The sequence below is a fragment of the Cryptomeria japonica genome, chromosome 8 (assembly GCF_030272615.1).
Source record: "Cryptomeria japonica chromosome 8, Sugi_1.0, whole genome shotgun sequence".
NCBI lineage: Eukaryota > Viridiplantae > Streptophyta > Pinopsida > Cupressales > Cupressaceae > Cryptomeria > Cryptomeria japonica.
In genome coordinates this window covers 635,970,393-635,995,016 of record NC_081412.1, presented here as the reverse complement: position 1 = coordinate 635,995,016, position 24,624 = coordinate 635,970,393, and the positions used below count along the sequence as shown (strand labels likewise).

At 32.4% G+C, this 24,624-nt stretch overlaps 1 protein-coding gene across 1 annotated transcript in view; it reads left to right on the top strand.

The window, feature by feature from the left end:
* LOC131036889 (receptor-like protein EIX2) overlaps nucleotides 1–24,370 on the top strand; it is a 58,601-nt gene extending 34,231 nt beyond the window's left edge. Inside the window, exons 3-6 of the mRNA XM_059210656.1 lie at nucleotides 10,362–10,486; nucleotides 10,582–10,661; nucleotides 23,963–24,080; nucleotides 24,122–24,370. Of these exons, the coding sequence (XP_059066639.1) occupies nucleotides 10,362–10,486; nucleotides 10,582–10,661; nucleotides 23,963–24,080; nucleotides 24,122–24,370 (572 nt within the window). The remainder of the gene's footprint in view (nucleotides 1–10,361; nucleotides 10,487–10,581; nucleotides 10,662–23,962; nucleotides 24,081–24,121) is intronic.
* The last annotated feature ends 254 nt before the right edge of the window (nucleotides 24,371–24,624 follow it).

Sequence of the window (24,624 nt, the reverse complement as noted above, 5' to 3'; positions counted from 1 at the left end):
AGGCACGGCTCGGGGGCAGGCATTCTGTTTATCACACCTCAAGGTGACAGCATCCCAAAGTCTTACAGGCTCACATTTCCATGCACCAACAACATAGCAGAGTATGAGGCCTTGATCATAGGACTCAGGCTAGCCATACAATGGAAATTAAAAGAACTGCAAGTATATGGCGATTCCCAACTAGTCATTCGACAAGCAACAGATGAGTATCAGACCAAAGATGATAAACTCATGCCATACAAGCAAATGGTGGACAATCTAAAGACATCATTTACTACTATCACTTTTGAGCAGATACCAAGAGATCAGAATCGAGCTGCTGACGCTATGGCTACCATCGCATCTCTACTAGATCTTCCACAAAATTCAACACGCTACGAGTTCTTGGTAGAACAACTTTGGATCCCCGCTTATGATATCCCCGAATCTGAAATGATATGTTGCCTTGTTGGTTCTGAATCCCCATGGTACGGTGAGTTCTACACCTATCTCCGCGATCACACCCTTCCTCCCAACCAATCAAATAACCAACGTAAAACCTTCATTCACCAAACTGCTCGATATACCATTATTGCCGAAACCCTATACCGCCGCGGTCTTGATGGTACTCTCCTTCGATGTCTAGAACAAGGTGAGATAACAAAGGCTTTGGAAGAGGTACATGAAGGAATTTGTGGGACTCACTCAAGTGGTCCATCACTAGCCAAGAAGATCATGCAAGCTGGATACTATTGGCCATCTATGGAAAAGGATTCCTACTACTTTGTCAGGAAGTGCAAAAAATGTCAAGTTCATGGCGACCTAATACATGCACCAGCTCAAGAACTGCAACCAATCACAACACCACGGCCTTTTTGTCAATGGGGTCTTGATCTTGTGGGTAAAATCCATCCATCTTCATCCAATGGCCATAAATTTATTATTACTGCCACTGAATACTTCACCAAGTGGATCGAAGCTGTTCCACTTACCCAAGTCACCGGCAAGCAGATCGCCTCATTCATCCTCAACTACATCATCTGCCGGTATGGTGTGCCCATGTCCATTGTCACAGATAACGGTCTTCCTTTCAAAAATCAGGATGTCCGTGAACTTTGTGAGATATTTCATATCCAACACCGCTTTTCCACTCCCTATTACCCACAAGGCAATGGTCAGGCCGAAGCATCCAATAAAAACATATTGAGAATCCTAAAGAAAACAGTCAATGATGCCGGCCGTGATTGGCATGTTCAATTGAATCCAGCGCTATGGGCATATCGAACTAGCATTCAGACCCCTACAGTTGCAACTCCTTATTCATTGGTCTATGGTGCTGAAGCTATCTTACCTATTGAGGTCGAGATACCATCCTTACGAGTTTCATTGCACAATCTCATCGATGATGAAGCATACAGAGTATCCCGTCTTCAAGACTTAGAGTTACTAGATGAGAAGCGACAAGCTGCATACAATCACCTCAAAGCCTATCAGCAGCGCATGAGTAGAAGCTACAATCACCGAGTTAGATCTCATACATTTGAGGTAGGTGATCTTGTTCTTCGAGAAAATCCTCGCAACCAACCAAACAAAGAACATCAAGGCAAGTTTGAATCAAACTGGTTGGGCCCATATGTTGTCACTGCTGTATTCGGGTCCGGGGCATATCAGTTGGCTACATCAGACGGAGAACCGCTCGCAGATCCAATCAATAGCATGCACCTCAAATGGTTTTATACCTAAGGTATACAGAGCATCAGGCTCCCCTACATATCAGAAAATATCAAAAACATTCAGAAAATGTCCTAAAGAAAATACAAAAACATTCAAAAAAAGTAAAGAAAAATCATGCATCCAAACGGTGAACAACCACTCCGGTGGCACCTTGGGTAAGTGCGATGGTGAAAACCTGGCAAATAGGCGCCACTCGTAAGGGCTATGACTCCATTATCTTTTTAGACTTGTTGCGATCACATTTACTTCATACATACATCCATCCTTCCAAAGCCATGGCTTGTTATTCATCTATCATTACGAAAGTACTCCATGCGTCTAGCATCCCACCTTTTCATAGTCAGGTCTAAAAACTGGGGGCAATACCCTTAACCTATTGATGGAAGTGGATTCTACATTGTCTTATGTGTCATTACGCTCTTCATTCAGGCAATCATCAAAAATATCAAAAACATTCAAAAATGTCCCAGAAAATATCAAAAACATTCAAAAACAATACAAAATCCAAAAACATTCAAAAATGATTCACAAAATCCAAAAACATCGGAAAAACCATCAAAAATCACCCAAGAACATGAAAACACCTTGTACATATTCATCCGATCAGATACAAAACAAACATTGACAAAATACTCACACAAATGACCACTTATCACTCGACCAACACAATCAACATCTACAATCCAAACTGTCTTAAACAAGGATGCATCCTTCCTTACCAAAACAAAGACAAAAGTGACGTTTTCTTTGACAAGAAAATTATGTTAAGCTATCAAATGCTTGGTTGATTCGTGAGTAATTCATTTGTTTATCTGTATTAGGATCTTTCAGCATTGTTTTGTATCGTTTGTGCATTACTTCCAATGAAGTACTGGGGCATGTACTAATGGTGTCTACGTGGGAAGTTCACTAAGCTATGTGATCATAGACAAAAATGCAGTCATAGATCACTACGGCTTGCTGACTACAGCGTATACCTCAACCATATGAGCATGAACCATTACCAAGGATCCATATTCTTTATTCTTTATGCATATATACTATTTGGTTGCAGGTACAAAGCTTTTTCTTTGGTTCCTCCTACCTCATCCAAACTGGATAAAAGTTTTATCTCTTATTACGGTATGCACTTGTCTCAGGATATGATCAGCCTAAGATCAAGGAGGACGATCCAAGTCATGCATGAAAGGAGATAATCCTTGCCTGTTCCGCAAGCAATACTCAGGTCAACTTGATCCATTATATCAAGTTGCTTGTATTAACTTGCTATATCAAAATCCATGTAAGAAAGACTCTGGTCATCTTGAATCTTTATGTCAAGTTGCTTGTATTTTCTTACAACATTTTAAAGCTCAATGATGAAAAATAATGCACCATGGATCATCATTCCATCTCATTTGTATATATTGCATTCCGTTGCATTCCATCCATCCATACATTCATAAATAGCTGCATATCATTCATACATAGTAATGACAATGGATACTCTATTTTTCCTCTTCTTCCATAGGAATGTAATAGGTCCTCCATTTCTTCTATCTAACATTGAACCCCCCCCCACCCTCCCCATCTCGATAATCACCATCACATACCCTACATCATGTCCCAATCAACCTAATCAAGCCACGTTCATCACCATCCATCTCTAAATAGGAGGGATTGTGTTTCCTATCCTAAGTCATCCAATAAGTCAAGAAAGTTACTCTATTTGCACAGATACATCGACTCCCACACACTTAGACTATCAACAGATACTCTGATCAAGTATCTTCGGGTCTCAACAGGTAATCGATCATGGTAATCCTAGACTACATCAGGCATTTATCATAATGACCTAGTCTCAACGGGGCTGCTATGATTCACCACAATCATCCATCACACGCACACACTATCAATTGATCAACCAATCAAACACAATCCAACGGACAATTACATCAATTGTCTACGTCTCAACGAGTATTTTGCTTCATATACCTTGACTTCATCGGGCAATTACATCAATTGTCTAAGTCACATCAGGTCACTTTGATTCACTTACTCAGACTTTATCATGTCCAAGCGATCAACTGACATCAACTGTCACGCTTTGACTTGACCAGGGCAATTAAACCGATTGCACCAGATTGTCCAACCAATTTTGATCAATTGTATAGCATCAATCAAAACCCCACACTACATCTGCTATGTATCTCTTGCATGACCTTAGGGTACTCGCTGGCTTGTTGTTTCTTCATAGTCACTCCATTTTCTCCCATTCTTTCATCATTAGTTCTAATTTCTTCTATTCTACCTCCCCTCCACTTTGCATTCTTTTTTGAGAGATCGCCCGATTTTTCAAAACAAAATTTGACCCATCTCTCGAGGGGGCATACCACCCATTAAATTTACATTTTATGGGGCATTTCTTCACACCTATTTTTCTTTCTTTGAAATGACGCGATACTGCACCGTCTCAAAGAGGGGCAAATGTAGTCACATAAATCTGTCCACTTAATTAAATGAATATTTAATATTTATTTGATTATTTAACCATCAATTAATAATTAATTAAATTAATATATTTAATTAATTCATCTTAACCCTCTTCTCCTATTAATTAAATAAATTATTCAATTTATTTGATTTAATTCACTTAACCAAATTCAGACCATTAATTAAATAAATAAATCATATTTATTTAATTAAAATATTCTCTCACATTTAAATAAATTAATATTTGTTTAAATCCCCCAAAATCCCACCTCTCACATTTAAATAAATTAACATTTATTTAAATAACCTTTATCTTCTACCCACTTGTATTTTCCTACAAAAGCAAGTTGCACAACTATTTTAAATAAATTATTTATTTAAAATCCTATTTATCCTCACCCACTTGAAACCTTTAATGGTTTCCCTTAAAGTATTCAAACTTGATGGCTTTAAAGTCTTCAAACTTGATGGCTTCCTTCTATAGTGTTCTTAAAGACTTTAATGGTTTTCCTTAAAGTCTTCAAGCCTTTAATGGTTTCCCTCAAAGTCTTCAAGCATTTTAAATGCTTTATCTTCTTTTTCTCATTTAAATAAATTAATATTTATTTAAATATTTATCCAAATTCAACTTACACCATTTAATTGAAATAAATGATTTTATTTTAATTGAAAATACCAAAATTTCTCCCACTTGCATTTTCCTACAAAATCCACTTGTATGCCTAAACCCCTTCTAGATTCTTCTAAACCCTTCCTAATTAGCCTAATCCATCCCCTAAATATTGTCACATTCCTAAGCAAATTGGAGTCACTTCTCAAAGACTCCAAAGTCTTTGAAAAGCAATTAATGCTTTGTGTGTTCAACAAATTAACCCTCAAAGTCTTTGATAACCATTGAAGGCTTTCAACCTTCAACCACTTAATCCCCAAAGTCTCCAATAACCATTAATGGTTAATTCAACCCTCCCACATGGTTAAAACATTTGTTTTGACTCAACCTATACCCAACCCAAAGGTCTCATCAAGCCTTTAATGCTTTGACCATGATTATCTCTTAATCATTTGCACAAAGGTTTATCCTTGGATTAACTCTTAATCCAATGGGTAATCTTAATTTAGACTTGACCCTTACCTTCTAGATAACCATGAGGTCTTCTTAGGCCTTTAATGCCTCCAACCTCTTCTCTCAACCCAATCCTATGTTGACACTTGTCACCATTTTATTGGTGCCAATTGTGCACATGGATCCCCAACTTTCAAACTTGGCCCTTGATTAAACCATTCAATCTTAACCCTTCATTTCCCCATTTCTTCTATAAATAGAACCCTTCTCCTCAAGCAAAGAGAAGCATTTTTAGAGTATTGTTGTTATACTGGCATTAGCATAGAGCTTTTTCATAGCATCACTATCTACTCTTGCATAGTATTTGCTTATCATATTCAACCATCTTGAATCTCCATATGGCATCCATGGCTAGTGCTAAAAGCTGAGAGCTACACTCATTTGGGACTTGGAGAGGAGAGAAACAAGGGAGAAGCATCAAAAGGCATCATGGAAGCATCTTAGGGAGGCTCTTCTCCTTTCTTTTATTTTGTTAAACTTCTTTCATGCTTTTTGAAATCTCTCTTGATATGTTTGGAATGGTTTTTAGTTCTTTGTTTTGTTTTTATGGTTGAAACTAACTTATTAACATTGAACTTTGTTGTTGCCTTGTCCCCATTTCCATGACATCAGATTATACACAAATTAATTCCAAGTTATTTAAAATTCAAATAAAATTAAATTCAATGATACGAAAGGTAATACAAAGTAGCGAACTGTTCGGCGCGTGTTGAGGACGTTTTCGAATCAAGTCAAATCGTAACAGTTTCTTTACAACAAACTGACTTCCAAATAATATTCAATGTTCACATGTAGTTGTAAATTAGATTTCTAATGGTAGACTCTTAAAAGTATCATATATTAATATTAAAAAACATGTTTCCTACAAATTTTATCATAGCACATGATTTTATTTTATGGGTAACAATCCTTTTCTCATTGCCGTATTGCATGGGTTCAGTCCAGAAATTTAGGGGGGAAGAGATGACTGAACGAGACGTGGGTCCCAGTGGAATCCTCCGTTCTTTATTTTTTGCTTTCTTCTTTCCTCGCACTTATCGGGTAAGACGAAGAAAATTCAAAGTCATAGCAGAAAGAGATGATGCGCGTATTGTATGCATTTAGCATTATGGTATTCATTTCACCTGAATCAACTTTGACATTTCTTTTTTTTATTGATTGTAAGCCGATGTGAGTGTCCACATTAATTATAATAAAAGAACAAAACAGCAGTCTAAGGACAATGGGTGGTGAACGGATCTCTCTGTTTCAATAATAAAGAATGAAAATGATAACGAAAATTGAGTCCATCGCTTTGATTAGAAAATTTTTATGTTTTTTTTTGGGTATTGTAGAAGATTTGAATTCAACATTATTAGATGTGTGCAACATGAATTTTATCATTAAAACAAATATGATTTAACAAAAAAAATTATTTTTATAAAAATGAACATTTTATTTAGCATGTTATTTATTTTTATGAAAAAGAACATTTTATTTCTAATTTTTTCTAAAGTCAAAACCTACCAAAACAAAATAGTAGTCTAAGGATGGTGTGTGATGAACCACTCTATTGTCTCAATGATAAAGAAAGAAAATAAAAAGAAAATAATGTTTTACCAAGGTTTAATTTAGTAGTTTTTGAGTCCAATATATTCATTTATATTTGAGAAGCACTCATTTGAAAGGATGTCACTTTTATGATTATTTTTTATGCTTAATAAGATGAAATATTACCTTTTTTTTAATTTAATTATTATAATGTATTATTTTAATTCAAACATATTTAATCATGCAATTTTTTTAAATAATTTTTTTTTATTTCTTCTAAATAGAAAAATTACCAAGTCATTTATGAAAAAGATAATACAAAATTTTAGGTGATGTTTACATTGGTGAAGCATTCCATCATTCCTTGCCTATCCAATACAAGTATTACTTTGTCTCAAAATTTAAAATCATATTTAGTGAGGTAAAAAATTGAAACTTTGTTATTTATCTATTAATAGCACTACTTTGTATCAAATGCATTTAACCATAGTTTTTTATTCAAAATAAAGAAAAATTTACTCTAAAGACAAAACCTACTAGATAGTAGTACAAAATTTCATGCAATCCTTATAGGAGTGAAACATTGAAACTTTCCTCACCCATCTAGTACTAGTATCACATTGCCTTAAATTTGTAGGTCATGTTTGTAGAATTGGAAGCATTGAAAATTTTCTTACCCATCCATTACTATCCAAATTAAAATCTAAGGTGAGATTTAAATTGGTCAAGAATTTGAACTTTTCAACCCATCTACTACTAAAACTACTTTAACTCAAATGCACTTAGTTATGACGTTCCTTTCAAAATCAAGGACACTTAACCTTCCTCTAAAGACAAAATCTATAAAACCATTTTTAAAAATGTATTAAAATATTCTAGGTAATGTTTACAATGGTCAAACATTGAAATTTTGGTTACCCATTCATTATTGGTACTAATTTGATTCAATTATGTTTAATCATGGATTTTCCTTCAAAATAAATTACTTAAATTAACTTAGGATAATGCATCTCATCGTAGTTTGAATATGAGACACTTAGGGAAGTGTGCACATAGAAATGTAGCTTGTACGAGAAATTCCACCTTTTATGGTCTTATCTTGCTATTACATTCCACATTTGGTGGGTGATCCACCTCTTGTGGAATATTATATTATTTCTCCTACCTACCCCTACTTATTCTTACCTACCCTTGTTTCTCATTGAGCCACATGTCATGATTGTGTGCTAACATATCCATTTGGCCTTCCTATATATGTAGGCCTATATTCATTGTATTGGTTAATCTTGTTGATCATTTTCATATTGATGAGAATACAGTTTGTTCTTGTCAAATTATTGTCTCTCTTTTGTGTGCTTTTCATTGTGCCCTTGATCTTGGCAAAATCTCACACTTAGGATAATGCATTCATTGTAGTTTGCATATGAGACACTCAGGAAAGTGTGCATCTAGGGAAGATGGTTGTAGGAGAAAGTCCACCTTTTGTGGTGTTATCTTGTTATCACATTCTACCTTCGGTGGATGATCAACCTTTACTGTCCAGAATATTTTGTTATTTCTCCTACCTACCCCTACTTACCTTTGTATTTCATTGAGCCATATGTCATGGTTGTGTTCTCTCATTCCTTTCCTTTATAAGTAGGCTCATTCACATTGTATGCAATCCAATGATCTAGTTGATCATGTTTTGCATCTTGATGAGAATACAATTTGTTCTTATCAATATTTTGTCTCTCTTGTTTGTGATATTCATTGGGCTCTAGATCTTGGCTACTTTTGACAAATTCTCACATGAGTGAATAACGTCTAGTCCCTAATTAAGATCACATACCTTGTAAATTCCTAGTAAGGAGACATATTCACATGTTAAGTTAACTTAGTTCCTAGATGTCATTGTAGAAGTTAGTTATAATGGGGCCATGCTCACCTCATTTATTTTTAGTTACCTAGACATTTAATATTAACATCGAGGATTTAATCATTGTCATAATGTAATTTCTCATCCTACATCTCACCTTGCCTATATAAGCAAGGCTAATGTATATTTGTAATCTATCTCATATCTCATATCTCAATATTGAGGAAATCTCATTATGTAGCATACTCTCTTGTGGAAGGCATCATTTTTTTTGTAGGTGATCCTAGAGTTTTTAGCTCCTACATGAGCTCCTACACTAAGCAGCCTCCTTGGCTTCAATCCTTGAAGCTAATTTTTCTTGTCATTTCTTTCACTTTTTCTCATTTCATTTTCAATTTTAGTTGATGTTTGTAGGAGCCAACATTCAAAATTTCCTTACCCATAGAACATTAGTACTACTATGAATAAAACACATTTAGCTATATAATTTCCTTGAATAAAAAAAAAAATCATTCCTCTAAAAATATAACCTTGCTAAATCATTAAATAGATTGCATCATTTTTTTATTTTCCATAATTTACTTTTACTATTTTAAAAAAAAAATCTCATGAGCACAATGGACAAATTTTTAATCACCATAAAATAAAATATATTTTTAAAATATTTTCTATTTTCAATGTTGTCAAAATTTTATTTTACTCTTATATAGATTATGTCTTTATTTTAGTAGTTTAAATTTTACTAATTTAACAAAGATTTAATGGTTATAGACAAAACTATTTATAGCTATATTGGCCAAGAACTACATATATTTTGTTTGTTCCATAATCCACTTTTTGTAGTTTTTAGCATATGGGACTACAAATATTTCTGTATTGGCCATTCTATGGTACCTTTAGGGGTTGTTGTAGTAGCAAGTAGTCATGAGATTGTGTAGCAAACTTGTGTAGATTTCTCATTACTGGAAATGTTCAAAATAGTTATACAAGTGTCCTTGATAACCCTTTGCATATTTTAAGTTATCATATATAAATGGATGACAACATTAGACTCATGTGGGATGTAAGAGAGATTACTAAGTGGAAACTTGATAATGTGTTTTTTTTGGAAGTTAAACTTAATAGCCTCTATATTGCATCTTTTGTATCCCACATATGGAGAGAGGTTACTTTATTTTACATGTCATATAATGAAGGTACGAGGATAAATATTGTGATGGCTTCATGGACATATAAGTTTGTTATTGATAGCGGGGATGACCCTTCACATAGTTGTGTGTGGGTCCTTTCTTTTATCAGTGGATAACCTATTGATTTTTGTTTACTTTATGCTTCTAATGATGCATAAGATAGAAGTGAATTATGAGAGTGGATGTACAAAATCCTTCATAGAGATAGAAGTGAAGTGGTGTACAAAATGCCTAATAGAAAGAAAAAATAATAACAAAATTATATTTGTTTAACTAGTTTATTTCACTAGCTTACTACTTAGTTATTGTCTTGATCACATATGTTATGATTAATTAAAAACTTCAATTAATTACCCTACCCATTAAGATATCGTATATATTTTTGAGGTATAAATTCTATAATAATCTTGAAAAATTCACTACGAAAAAGTATAATAATTAAAGTAATTTTTTCAATCTTTGACGCCTCTTACAGGGCCTCCCCTCGAGAATAGAACACAGAACTCTGGTTTTGATGAAAGAGGTAACCAGGTAGAGTCAAATAATACAGTAGTTGCAGATGCAGAAATAATGGAAGTGGCAGTGGGATTATGTTATGGGGTGGGATTTATTTTTCTGATTGCTTTGTTGCGCTTTCACATAGAATGGAGGTACAGATGCTTCGTTTTTCTGGATGGTGTTGTCAATATTTACAGATCTTTGTGAGCGTTAACAATATTTACCTGCGTTATCAATATTTACCTGCTTCGTTTTTCTGGATGGTGTTGTTTAGAGTGTGAATTGTGTTTAGGTTGAAGGTGTGCTTATAAGCTTTTTCTACTTACAGTTTTAGAACATTTCTTTTAAAATATGAAAATTATGTGGTATTTTTTAAAAAAAAATTCACATTATATGGTGAATGATCTATTCTCTTAGTTTTCTTATTGAAATTTTGACAAATGGTAGGTAAATATCTACATCAATTTGATATCATACTATTGTTGAGTAAAGAGGGATCTAATTAAATTTAGGTGATAGTGAAAATATAATTTAAGGACTTTAATATTACACTTGCACAATGATTATATAGGTTTAGATGGGATTATTTTTAATTCCAAATAATTGAGAATGAATATATATTCTTCCTACCCTATTTATTTGTATATGTTTGGAAATCATATTATTATTGGAAAAAAATCTAATTTGAGCTCTTATTGCACATCCACAGGGGGATATAGTTTATTTTGAAACCCAAACCATTTACATGGTCATACTAGTTGAAAATGATGATCATACATATGATCTTGAAAACTATGTAAATGTTTACATCCTTAATAGCTAAGATAGATATGCCATATACCTTGCATGAACTTTGTACAAGGGAATATACTCCCTCCTTACTAGCCTTTTTCTTCAGGAATTCATTAAAAAAAAAATTGTCCTTATCTCAGTTATGTACATCCCCTCTCACTTGTTGTAGGGAATCTTAGTGATTTCCTTGATGAAGAGGGGTGTTCACTTCAATATAGTTATTGTTTCTAGGGCTAGGTGAGATTCACCTTACAATCCTAAGAATAATGTATTTCATTTCATTACTTTATGAGAAATAATTTTGTGCCTCCAACAATCATGGAGAGGGTAATTGGATGCCCTACACAAAGAAGAGAGATAAATATTTAGTTATCCTCTCTTAGTGACATAGGAAATGCATGTAAGCTAAAATAGAATTAGAGTGGGGCACGAGATTTGTCTCATTCCAGATGAAGGGTATAGCTATGGTAGCTACATGATATATTACTATGATAACATGTAGTAATGGTTATGAAAATGTGTAGGAGCACCTTCTGTCCTGTATGACAATTATGACAAGTTATGACATATTCCTTACAAAAAGATAAATGCATACTATTCTAAGAGTTTCCACATGTGTATGTGTATGTGTATATGTGTAGGTGGGGAAATTAGTATTTTTTCCACATATGTGTGAGTTACGTTTGAGCCTGAATGGGCATTTTTAAGATGTGATATGGGGTCATATTTTATCACATTCTTCACAATACCATTCATGGTATCTTGCACTATTTTTTCTTATAAATTAAAACCTTGGGTATAGAAAAGTATATTGTTTGTAGGTTAGATTGATTTATGTCAACTAATAGTCTCTGTGCAAGAGCTCTCCATCATATTTATCAACTATGGTAGATGCTAAATCTCTTATCTTTTCTTGAACTTCATTAATTCTCATTAACTACACAATTGTGGCTCTTTTATGAGATTTGGGTTTCTCCTCCTACATAGAAGTATTTTGTAAACTAATATTATTGATGAAAGCATGATGTCTCTTTTTCCAAATCGAACTTTAACCTTGTGGGAGTTAGCAGGCTAGGTTATAAATCTTGTTGTTTTTTCTTTTATTTTCTTGTTTATCCTTCATTAGAGACTCCTCTTGCTACTCCTATTGTTAATATTTCACTATGGTCTCTTTCTTTGGTTGTTTTCACTTATTAGGAGCATGTCCCTTTTGACGATGTCTCCCTTCTCTTGGTATTACTAGGATTGTCTTGTTATTGCCTTTTTCTATCCCTCTATTGAGCTTATAAGATTTTTTTGCTCCTTTGTAGTTAGGACCAAATTAGAGGAATCTAAAACTTCACTAAAGGTGTGTAACCTAGAAATATACTTCAAAATTGAACTTGCAAGATTAATTAGTTTTCACAAATAACAAGAGAATCCTACAGAATACTCCAAAAGTTACCAATGAAACAAATTATAAAGGATTTAAAACTTAGAACATTATACCTTCACTTACTGTCCCATTGTGTCCTATCACCATTTGAACTTGGTTCTAGATATTCACTCTCAGACTGCACTATAGTTGCTTCCAGGATAAAAAATTTGATGAATAGACCGATAACTAGATTTTTGATATGCAAGTTGCAATGATTATGAAAAACTACATGAAAATGATTAAGCCAAAGGCACACTTCTAATTTTCTTAGAATGCTTGATTGCTAAAACTCATGGATGCAAGATAACTATTAGATGACTACTAGACTTAGAATTCTTAGGGCATGCCCTTTTTATAGATATTTATGAGCAAAATCCCATGTGGCAGAGATCAATGATTGAGATTAAATCTTGCAAGATTGATGGCTATGAAGAGATTGTTTGGAATGTGAGAGAAAAAGGTGGAAGGAGAGGCTAAGTGTTAGAAGGCTCACCTTGATTGGAGTTGAAGACTTGAGAGAATATAGGATGGTTAGAGGAGATTTAGGGATGTTGAGACAAGTGGACTCAACTTACTCCAAGAATGTAGGGATGTTGGAGAGAATATAGGGGAGTTGAAAATGTGTGTACATACACATTATTTTATTTAGGAGATGGAAGTTGAAGATAAATATGGCTATTTAATAATTGAAAATTAATAAAAATTTTAGCAACAAAATTGTGAGTTGGCAACATTGAGTGATGTGGAGATGAGTTGAGATGGAAAAGAAGATTAAATAATTATAAAATTATTTAATTAATGGAGACCTTAGAAGAATGCATAGTGCATGATTAAATATTAAATATTTAATAAGATTGAATTAGAAGAAAGACTAAATGAATTAAATTAATTAATTTTTTTTAATTTAATTCTTTAATAGAGGAATTATAATTAGATAAATAATAAATATTTATTTAATTATTCATATAAAATTTTGAGTGTATACATTTTGCCCCTCTTTGAAATATTGTTGAAACAACATTGTTTCAAAGAAAATCAAGTCTCGATATTTTTGCTCCCTTAATAAATCAAAAAGGTAATTATTTAAATCACATTGGGCCCATTTCCACCTTATTTGCATTTTGTCATTTTGGAGAGTGAAAGTAGGAGAGCTAACTTGGAGTGTTAAGCTATCACCATGGTGGTACCATACACGATTCACCACTTTGAGTGAGTGCAGAGATACGAGAGACCGACTATGTATGGAGCCCCGATAGGTACCCTAAACTTATTCTTGCATTTCAATTTGTACGATTTTCTGATTTTTCCAATGTGTTAGTTAGGTTTTTAAACTTTTTTACTTTTTTTGATCTTGATTTAGCGCATTTGTTTGATTTTTTAGTCCTTTTACTTGTTTTTTTGCGCTTTCACTTTTCTGGCGCTTTTGTGCAAAGTATTTATGCTTTTGTTAAATTTTTTCACATATTTGTCATTCTTGCGCATGCGTTATGTGTTTTCTCATATTTGTCGGATTTGACAACACATTCATTTAGTCTTGTGCATACACTCAATCTTTTCATTCATTTGTTAGATTATATAGCGCATTTGCTTAGTTTTACACTTTAACTCAAAGCTGTCATGCATTCATTACATGTTATAGCGCTTTTGTTTGTTTTAGTGCAAATACATAAAGTTTTCATGTTTTTGTGGTTTGGTTTAGCGCTTTTACATTTTTACCTTGCACAATTATGTCTTAAGTCAATTTTGTTTGATGAATCGATGAATTTTTATGTGTCGAGATAGATAGATGATGTGATTGATAGATTGATAACCATGATTCATGGTTTTAGATTGGATAGAAGCTCAAAGAGACCAGTTTAGTCTCTGATGAAGAGCTTGATGAATAGATTCCTTGATAGATAGGATAGATGAATTGATAAATGATGATTGACTTAGACAACATTGTTTGCGTAAATAAGAGAGATTAGATTAGATGTTCTCGAGTGTTGTGAGCAGTTTCCCTCGATGTAACATTTAGTTCCTGAGTTAGATGCAGTTTCCTTGAGACATATTGATGCCTATGGTTTAAGATAGCTCCTTTATATGCTTGATATCAGGATAAATAGGGGATTATTGATAGCCAATTAACCAAATGGTATGATTACATCTACAATTTCAAATCTTGTTAACTTAAGAAGCCTTTGGATCAACTCCTATAGTTTAAGTGGCTTCATTTCCCTTTCTATATTTGATAATCTCACTAGACTTAAAGAGTCATATCCTTCTACCAAACACTTAATTGTAAATATTTATTCAACATGAATTCCATAGTTTAAGCTTTCCTCTTTGGGAGTAAGACCTAATCCCACTCTCATGCACACATTGGAATACAAAAGAGCCTAAGGAGATGATTCACTTTGACTACTTCTTGCAAGAGAGACTCAAGGAATATCTGTAGGCTCTATATTTGTTTTCTTCTATGAAGAGGAGATGTGTAAAATGTAATTATATGATAAATTAAGCTAGGGAGATGACTAAAAGTGCAGATGTAAATTGAAATACATAAAAATCTAGATCTAACACTGAGATACAAAGTATAGAACAAGAAATTAAACTCAAACGTGCACCTGTCACCAAAATTTGAGCGTGACTGAGCAGGACTAGGGTGCTAGGTGCCTTGGTCCCTAATACTGCACTGAGCTGGAATCCTAAAAACTATAGATTAAGATCCTTACAAGTTGAACTGCTAAAAACTATAGAAATATATTGCGGACTAGGGTGCTGGGCACCATGGTCCTAGTGTTTTGGGGCCTGTTTTTGGATCCGGGACTGCACTTGTGAGTTCTATCTTTCCAAAAGATCGTGCGTCCATTAGATTCCTTTACCTGCACTCGCAACTTGAAAAATGGTGTTTGGGTGGCTATATAGTGTTTTACCTTAGTCAAACCCCTTGTTTTGGTGATTTTTACCTCCACAATAGCCAATAATGTATTGAAAATATGTGTGCAAGAACCTTATGTGTGTATAAGATCTTAAATGTACTAAAATATAAGAATAAGAGTTCTATCCTATGATATGAGCATACAACCCTAAATGAACATGATGTAAATGAGAATGCTTCAAATTACAAATACAAAACTTGATCTAAAGCAATAATATAGGTCTGAAAATAAGTATTGTGAAACTCATACAAACATATAAAAATAACATGAAATCATACCAAACCTTAAGGGAGAGGTACAAGCCAATCAACTGTCAGATATCTCCTATTATTCTTCAATATCTTTAAAGCTTCAATTGATGATGAAAATGGTTGATGTAGAATTTATAAGAAGCTTAATTTTCTAATTGAATACTTCATATAAACTTATAGTTTCACTTCATAAGAGGCTCCTTCAATTGCTAGAGTTGTCAGATCCTTCAAATGAGGAAAGGAAAGGTTATATGTATGAAACCCTAACTTTACTTTTGATCATAGGTTGACCTAGAAGTCATATAATTTCACACCAATTCAGTTTTAAACATTATAATATTTCCAAAACATGATCCTAAAATTCAAGGAGAAAAAGTAGGGACCGATGTGAACCACATCTGTCTGACCAACTTTTTTCCAAATTTTTAGGGATGCAAGGTATCGTGATTATAAGGTGATCCCCAACTCGATGCGATGATTCAAGATGTTTAGATATGTGAAATCAGGCCTTGAAGGTCAAAATAGAACATAGTTAGGGCTTTGATGAATGAATTAATTAAAAAAATAAAAAATAAAAAGGGGCACACTTATAGTTAAGGGCCCATTTTTATGATATGTGAAGTGATAAAAGAGGATTTTAGATTTAATTAAATTGATTAATTAAATGCTTAAAGGGGATTTAAAATGCAAAATGCAACACACTAAGGTGGGTGCTAACCTAAGCATGGAATTGTACCACCCAATTAAGGGTGTATAATTTACGATGCTACAATCTTATACTATTATTTTACTGTTTGATTCTTCTCAATGATATTGAAATTATTGTTATCAACATTCATGATTTGATGAATTTATGTGCTAGAATAGTGTAGGGTAAAATGTGTTAAGCAACTGTTTGGTTAATTTTTTATTGGGTTTTAGAAGTATCACTAACTCGACATCCAAAGGTAATTCAATACCTATAAGACTCCAAAATCACCTAATTTATAGGATATAAAAAATGACATCTATACCAAAATCAATGATTTACATGAGGAAAATCCTTCCAAAAGAAAAATAGCACACTTTAAAGATACCCAATTTATTATTTAAAAATAAACAAAGTAATACTATATACTTGCATAACAAGTTTCTCATAGAAGTATCACTAACTAGACATCCAATGGTAATTGAATATCTATAAGACTCTTACACATAACCTCCATCTCAAGTAGCTAGTTTATAGGATATAAAATACAAGAAACTATCAAATGGTATTACAAAGCCATGAGCTAAAACCAGCTAAAAGTGGTGTCCAAATTATTTTTTATTCAAGATTCCCTATGATGTGTTAAAACACACACCAACACATGTAACTCCCTTTTACAACTCATTTATATTCCAATACATTTTTATATTTCCCATTTCAAGAGACCCAAGTTCTAGAGGTCATAAATTTGATCTGAGAGTTTGATTGACAAACCACTTGAATAAATTTGGTAAACACATTTTTATACAAACAATAATTTTTCAATAACTTGAGTTTATATTTTATATTAAGTATATGAAATATGGTTGGATATGATGAGTTGTGCAATATGTATGAGAAGTTAGATTATGTTTAACATTTAAGAGAGAAAAAAAATCAATTGTATTTTTTTAAAAACGTTTTATGGATATTAAGATCATTAGCTAGTTTTGTTATAAGAAAAAACGTTATTTCTATAAATCTAGATTAAACAAATAAATAAAAATAATTATCTACAATGGTGATGCACGAGGATTAAAGACATTAAGCAAGTATGTAGGACACCTATAATGATGTTGCAAGCTAATGATGCCCTTACTAGGATGTTACATGATCTTTATATTATGTTTTCATGTAAATATTATTTTAATTATCTCATGATAATTTAAATGAAGTGAAATTAGTCCTTACAAACACTAACCTAGGTTGTAATGTGGAATAAATTAGACTTTAATTTAATAATAATGGTAAAAAAGGGATGAAATTATCAATAAATTTTGAACTGTTAGGTTCAAATATGCATGCACGCAAGTGACCTACGCGAATTATGCATTTGTGGGTCTAATCTAGAGTGATGAATGGTGGAGATTTGATATGATTACTTTTGTTTTTAATTGTGGTTTTTATTTTCAATGAAAATTTTGGATCACACTCACTTAAAATCAAACTGTCGATTCATAAATATGCATTGTTAAAATGAAAAGTAATAATATCAATTCTTCATGGACTATGAAAAAATCATGCTAACTAATGGTGGAGATTATTGATTATGTTCATACCTTTGAGATGCATGGAGATTGAATCAAATTAGGATAAAATCATTGAAATTCGATGTAAAATTATGTAGGACATATACTAATCAACACATAAAAGATAACCTAATCAAATTAGGCCTAATACAATCTTTTCTATTTCAATATGGATAAATATAAACTTTAGGAAAATTAAAGAAAAAATTAAAACAAAGCAATTTATAATTTTGTTGCCAATTCTTGGATGAGTTTCGATAAAAATGATATTTCTACTCTATGTGCGATTTTTTTTTTAATATATGAAATTCACAAACTTTTTTTAAAAAATATATTAGAAACTTGAATTTGATTACTATATAATAATATTTAATTTTTTAATCATAAAATAAAATTATTTTTTATCAAAACTCTATTACCTATATAATTTTTATAATGATAAACAATTAAAATTTATACAAAATTATTCAGCTATATAATTAAATTTTATATAATTTAACTTGTTATCAAATATATCTTAGTGTTCAAAGATCACATGAATAAACCACAATTAAAAATGTTGCTTGATATTCAACATAGGTTTTAGAAAAAATGCTTTGCTTGAAAATATCTCAACTCCGAAAATTTAGTTTGTGCCCCTGATTTCTTTATTATTCTTATATTTTTGTAGTATGTTCTATTTTTGTGTGAGTCATATGATCTGGTCTATGTTTTCCAGCGATCTCAATTTTATGTGAAAGCTTTTCTTGGTTGATACAAATATTTGTGGAAATAAAATGCACGAGATTTAAGTTTAATAAAAAATTGTCGATCAATGTTGGAAATAATTAGAATAAAAAACATATAGTCACAATTTACATAGTTAATTTCCATATTGACACACCATATTCTTGTTTTACACGATACCCATCACATTCAAATTGGAAATATCGCTCCAGGACCCTCGAATTTGTTGTGCCTTACGTTCACATGACTTTTCCACCCATTGAAAATGACAAAAATGTTACTATGTTGATGTGGCTCTTTGCATACGCGACACTCTTCACACAACAACACTTAACCATAGTTAGTGATATATTCATCATTCTTCTCCCATGATTTCAGATCATCTCTTTTCTTTCATAGTAAAGATAATAAGAATTTTAGTTTCCAAAACAATGGAAGCTATGCTTTCATGTGGTAGAGTTGCATTTGCAAACATAACAATATTATGCTGCTGCACTTCCCCTGCAATTGCATGCCTCCTCCCTGAAAGAAATCTTCTCCTCGATTTCACTTCCCCTGCAATTGCATGCCCCCTCCCTTAAAGAAAACTTCCTGGCACAGATTCAATTACTACACATGGAGAGGAGGTGGCTGGTGTGGGCCCATAGCTTCTCCCAAATCCGTTCCGTCGAGTCCCGTTTAGCACCGTTAATGTTTGAATTCAAACTTTATTCCTGCCTAATGATTCCCATTTATATCACCGCTATCATGAAATGGTCAAGGATTTTTACAGCCCAGCACAACACAACCCAATAATTATCAAATATCATAGTTGGAAATGCTATGGTAGAGATTCAATCAAAATGTGGAAGCACAGACAAGGTACATGAACGGTTTTACCGAATGCCTTGAAGAAATATGGTCTCACGGAATGTTGTGATTGCAGGGTATGGAGAAGATCCATTTCTTGAAAAGGATTAAGATGATTTCAACCAAATGAGATGGGTAGGTGTAAAGCCAGACATCGCAACCTTTGCCAGCTTCCTCTCAGCCTCTGCGAAAATGGGAGCTTTGGAACAGGGGATGGACATCCATCACAAGAATTTATTCAGATCCTTTAGTTGCAACTATCTTGACTGCCCTTTTAAATATCCGTGCAAAATGTTTAAGCAAAGACAAGGGACATGAACTGATTGATAGAAGGCCATGATTGCAGGATATGCAAAATCTATAAGCATAGGAAAGGCACCTAACCTGTTTGACAAAATGCCTCAGAGAAATAGAAATATCTTCTCATGGAATGCCCTGAATGGGATACTAACAAAAGATTTCATTTATATCCACCAAGTTCTATAAAAGATTGCATTGGACAAGCCATGGGCAGATAGTTTTTGAGCTTATCAATAGCTTTACAATACTTTGCAATTTTGAAAGATACCCTCGAAACAACATTGTATTATCCATATTTCTAAATGATACTGTATATGGTGAAAATGGATAACAATAATAACAATATTGAAAGGCTAAATGAATCCAACCACAAAACCCTAGCCTAACAATCAACAAAGATCCACCATAACATATGAAGATTACCTAAGACAATGCAAATCAAATGAAATCACAAAGATTATACCATCACATGTCCAATAGGGTTTAGATCTCCATTCTTCCTATCTCCATTGATCTTGCTTGATATATTTGCTCTCAGATTTTATGTGCACAAGAGCTCAACAAAGAACGGAATGTGGTTGCAAGTAGGATCGTAATGTAGCCAATTGATCAAGTTGTTAGGGTTTGACAATGAAGAAGGCATCTCCTTAAATAGAAGACACAATATGAAATGGAAGGATAAGATTGAGAGGTGTAAAAAGAGAGGTCGGCTAAGATTAGAGGGTAGGTAAAAGAAATACCAAAATAATGAAAGGGGTAGGTAGTGTATGAATTAAGAGATGAATGACATGTGTCATGTGTAGAAAAAGCTAATGAATTAATTAAATAAATAAAGATTTATTTAATTAATAGAAGAAGTGGGATCAATTAAATAAATAAGATATTTATTTAATTTAGGAAAAGGATAATTTAAATAAATAAATGTATTTATTTAAATGAGAAATAAGGCTAGAAGAGGATAAATGAATTAATTAAATAAATAAGGATTTATTTAATTAATAGAAGAATTAGGCTTAGATAATTAAATAAATAAAATTTAAATAGACTGGACAATTTTGGGTGTCTACAGATACCATGGATACCCACTTGCTCCATTTCTTCCTAAGCAAAACAAACACTCTCCCATGTTCTGCCATCATGACCTACCTAATAGTTCTAAAAGACAATTTTGTTCATTTGTAATAACAATGCAAGTTCTTTTTCTTATCATAAGGACTGTTTCTTACCATTCAACCCAATTATATGTAACCTAAATTACTATTTTGTAACAATCAAGCAACATTATAGTTCGAATTTTGCTCTGAAACTAAATTGAACCTTTCCTTGTGGGGTTTCCACAACCTCAATTTAATTTTCTTACAAATCCTCCATTAAAAATCTTGGAGAATGAGATGATAACAAAAACACAAATTAATTAAATTACAAGGCTTCCAAAAGCAACAATTTAAATGCATCTTGAGTAAACAAAAATATTCCACCCATGCTTCTCATGCCACTACTACTTATACTTTTAAATCTTCAATATATTAGTGAACCAATTTGATCAATTTAAGAAGAAAATGGATGCTATCTCTGCAACTTTGACTCGATTATATTAAATAGATGTTTCTTATGAAGAAAAGGATTGAAATTATTAACTATAGTCAATGGGCCCTTGAATTGTTGGTGAAGTCGAATGGTTCTTAATGAACCCATCAAGGATCAAGTCTTGCTAAGTACATGGCTCCAACATCTTGAAATAGGATGAGGTTGAGATTGTGCCTTGGGTGAATTTGGATGCCCCTTAGTCCTTGGTTCTTATGATAACTCTTGTTCTCTACCAATAAAGAAAGAGGAGGACAATTTCATTCTTCAATATATATGAAAAAAGAGAAATTTTCATCTTTATTATCCAAAGAAGAATAAGAAATCAACTTTTAACAATCTCAATGCTAATTGATTTGAAGGCACTACTTTATGGATCAAATAGTTTATTTAGGATATTTATAATCTCATCATTTCCTTTAATATTTGTGTTGTGTTGATTTTTGATTCCTTAGGCTTGCCTAATTCTTTTCTGTATCATTTCATTAAAAAATTTGTGAGATATTCTATCTATTATTTTTTCTGTAATGAATTTTTTATTTATAGTGCATGTACAAAAGATTGGTTTAACCTAACTTCCTATAAACTAATTATAGCTAGCTATATTAAATTATACATTTGATTAGCATTTGGACAAATCTCTCCTTATACATACCCTTGCATAAATCCTTGAATCTCCCTACACAATTAATTCATCTAAGATTTCAATTTTTTTAAAGTGAAATGTCAATCTACTCCAAGATTGTGAATTACCACTATTCTTGAAGAAGACTATAAATTCTAAATATATTGAAATTTATTGGATTTTAAGATCTAATAAGTCAAAACAATTGACAATTTTTCAAGATTTGACATCCTTGGCCTCCATTAAGGTCATTATCCCTTTCCATTTTATTAGATAATTCTACTAGAAAGAATCCTCTTGAGAGGAATTTTAGTGTATAGGATTCTCCTATTTGATTTTCAATTTAATTTTTCATTTTCCTTTTTCAAGATAGGAGCCAATAAAATTTATAATTTGAGCAAACTAAATGAAAGATGAATTTCATTCTCTAGTCAAGAGCAAACCAAATGAAATATGAATATCATTCTCTAGGCACAAATTATTAGATGAGGATCTTGATTGATGGAATAGAATTATTGTTAACTTTCCCTAGCCTCACTTGCTTCTCTTAACGTTGATTTCCTTTCTTGAAAGATGAAAGATTCATTAGTCTGTTTCAAGAACTATTTTCATGGACATTATTTATAAAAAAAAATTGTTGAGATATGATTGATTATTATAAAAAAATGACATTCTTTTCTTTCCTTTTTGCCACTCATGATATTCATGTATTCTTTTTGTATAAGTGTACTTCTTCCTATGGAGTTGTTCAAATTAGAAAGATTCTTCTTACCTTTTTGTGCACCTTTTCTTGGAATTTTTCCTAACCATTGCTAGTTTATTTCTCAATTATATTTTTCATCAAATTCAAGGTGATTATGCTAATGATGATTTACCAAACCCTCAAAATTGGTTCATAATTTGTTGCTCCAATTCACTCACATGTGGTTTCTCACTATTTCTTATGGAATATTTAAATTATTTGCATAGTTAAATGGATATTTTAAGAACTCATTATATATTAACACGTTACAGTCACTATTATTATTTATAAGTTTATAGAGCCATTTTTTATCAACTTGGAGACAATCTATAATTGGTTATAGAGCTTACTAGGAATATTTTCATAATAAATATGCCCTCAATCATAAACCCAATTAAATCAAAGTTGCACACATTATGTTTCTATCATCCTTGAATTTATGCTTCAGTAAACTAGTTTATTGAATGGTTCAATATAGTGCATGATTAAGGATGATTAGGCTCTGTAAATCTAATTAAAATAAATTAGCATGCCTTAGGGATTTATTATCTTTAATTTGACATGTGATGTGACCAGTAAAATTATTTGTTTAACCAAGTGTTGAATTGCAACAAGCCCTTTATATGAGTAAGGGAATTTGTTATGTTTTATGAATTAGTATGTTAAAAATGTATAATACCTTAATTGTTATCATTTAAGGAACTAGAGTTACATCAACTAAAACTTGATTTAAAATTAAGGACATTCAACTAGGTGAAATCCAAGTACCGTGACACATCATGATAAAAGAAATGAATAGCACTAGCCTTTGGTCTAACTTTTAAACTTGAAGTACATGAAAGTGACACAAATTTTTAATGCATTTTATGTTTTTATTTAAATTTTAAATAAAAATATTAAATTATATTTCAAAAATTTACATTTTCTTTGATAATTAAAAATTTTCAAAAAATGATACCATCTCAAGATATATTATGTTCTCTAGAACATCATATTTATTTATTTATTTTAAAAATTATATATATATATTATATTTTAATTTTAGATAAAAAGTAAGAGACCATCAATAATAAATATATTATTTAAAATTCAACGGCTTGTCTGTGCTTCCACAGTTTGCATACGTTTGTCAGAGCATTTGCAACCGTGCCAGCTCACCACATAGCTCCCATTTTGGTACAAGCTGGAAGAATGCTAGGAAATAAAAATTGCCCAGAGGCTGTCAGCAAACACGTACTGAATTCACTATACTTACTGCGCGGGAGAAATTTTAGAATTTGAATGCTAACGGAAACGGGACAAACGGCAACGGATGGTGGCAAAGGGAATGGGCCCACACCTGCCATACTAAGCGGTCAACGCTTAGTGTGTGCTGTTTAAGGGTGGCCGTATCTTTCTTAAATCCCAAAAACAATGGGACGCATGGATCAGCTAGAGTCTTTGGACCTCTCGCTAAACAGGCTGAATGGCAACGTGGGGCAGTTTCTAACGTTTGGGGAGTCGTCCTACTTGGGCAATCCTAAGCTAAGTGGGTAACCGTCTGCAACAACTCTTCTGGCTATTGTGATTGGAATATTGACTTTCAATAAGAGGGTGAGAAAGAGAGCCTTCCATTTGTATGATGTTGTAATTTTAGCTCTCGATCGGTGTATAAGAGGGAATAGATAAAAGTATATAGCATTGTATAGAGTGTTTTGTTAGTATATGGAGTAAGTTTTCTGTTTGTTTTGTTAGTATATGGAGTAAGTTTTCTGTTAGTGTAGGGACACAAAATTTA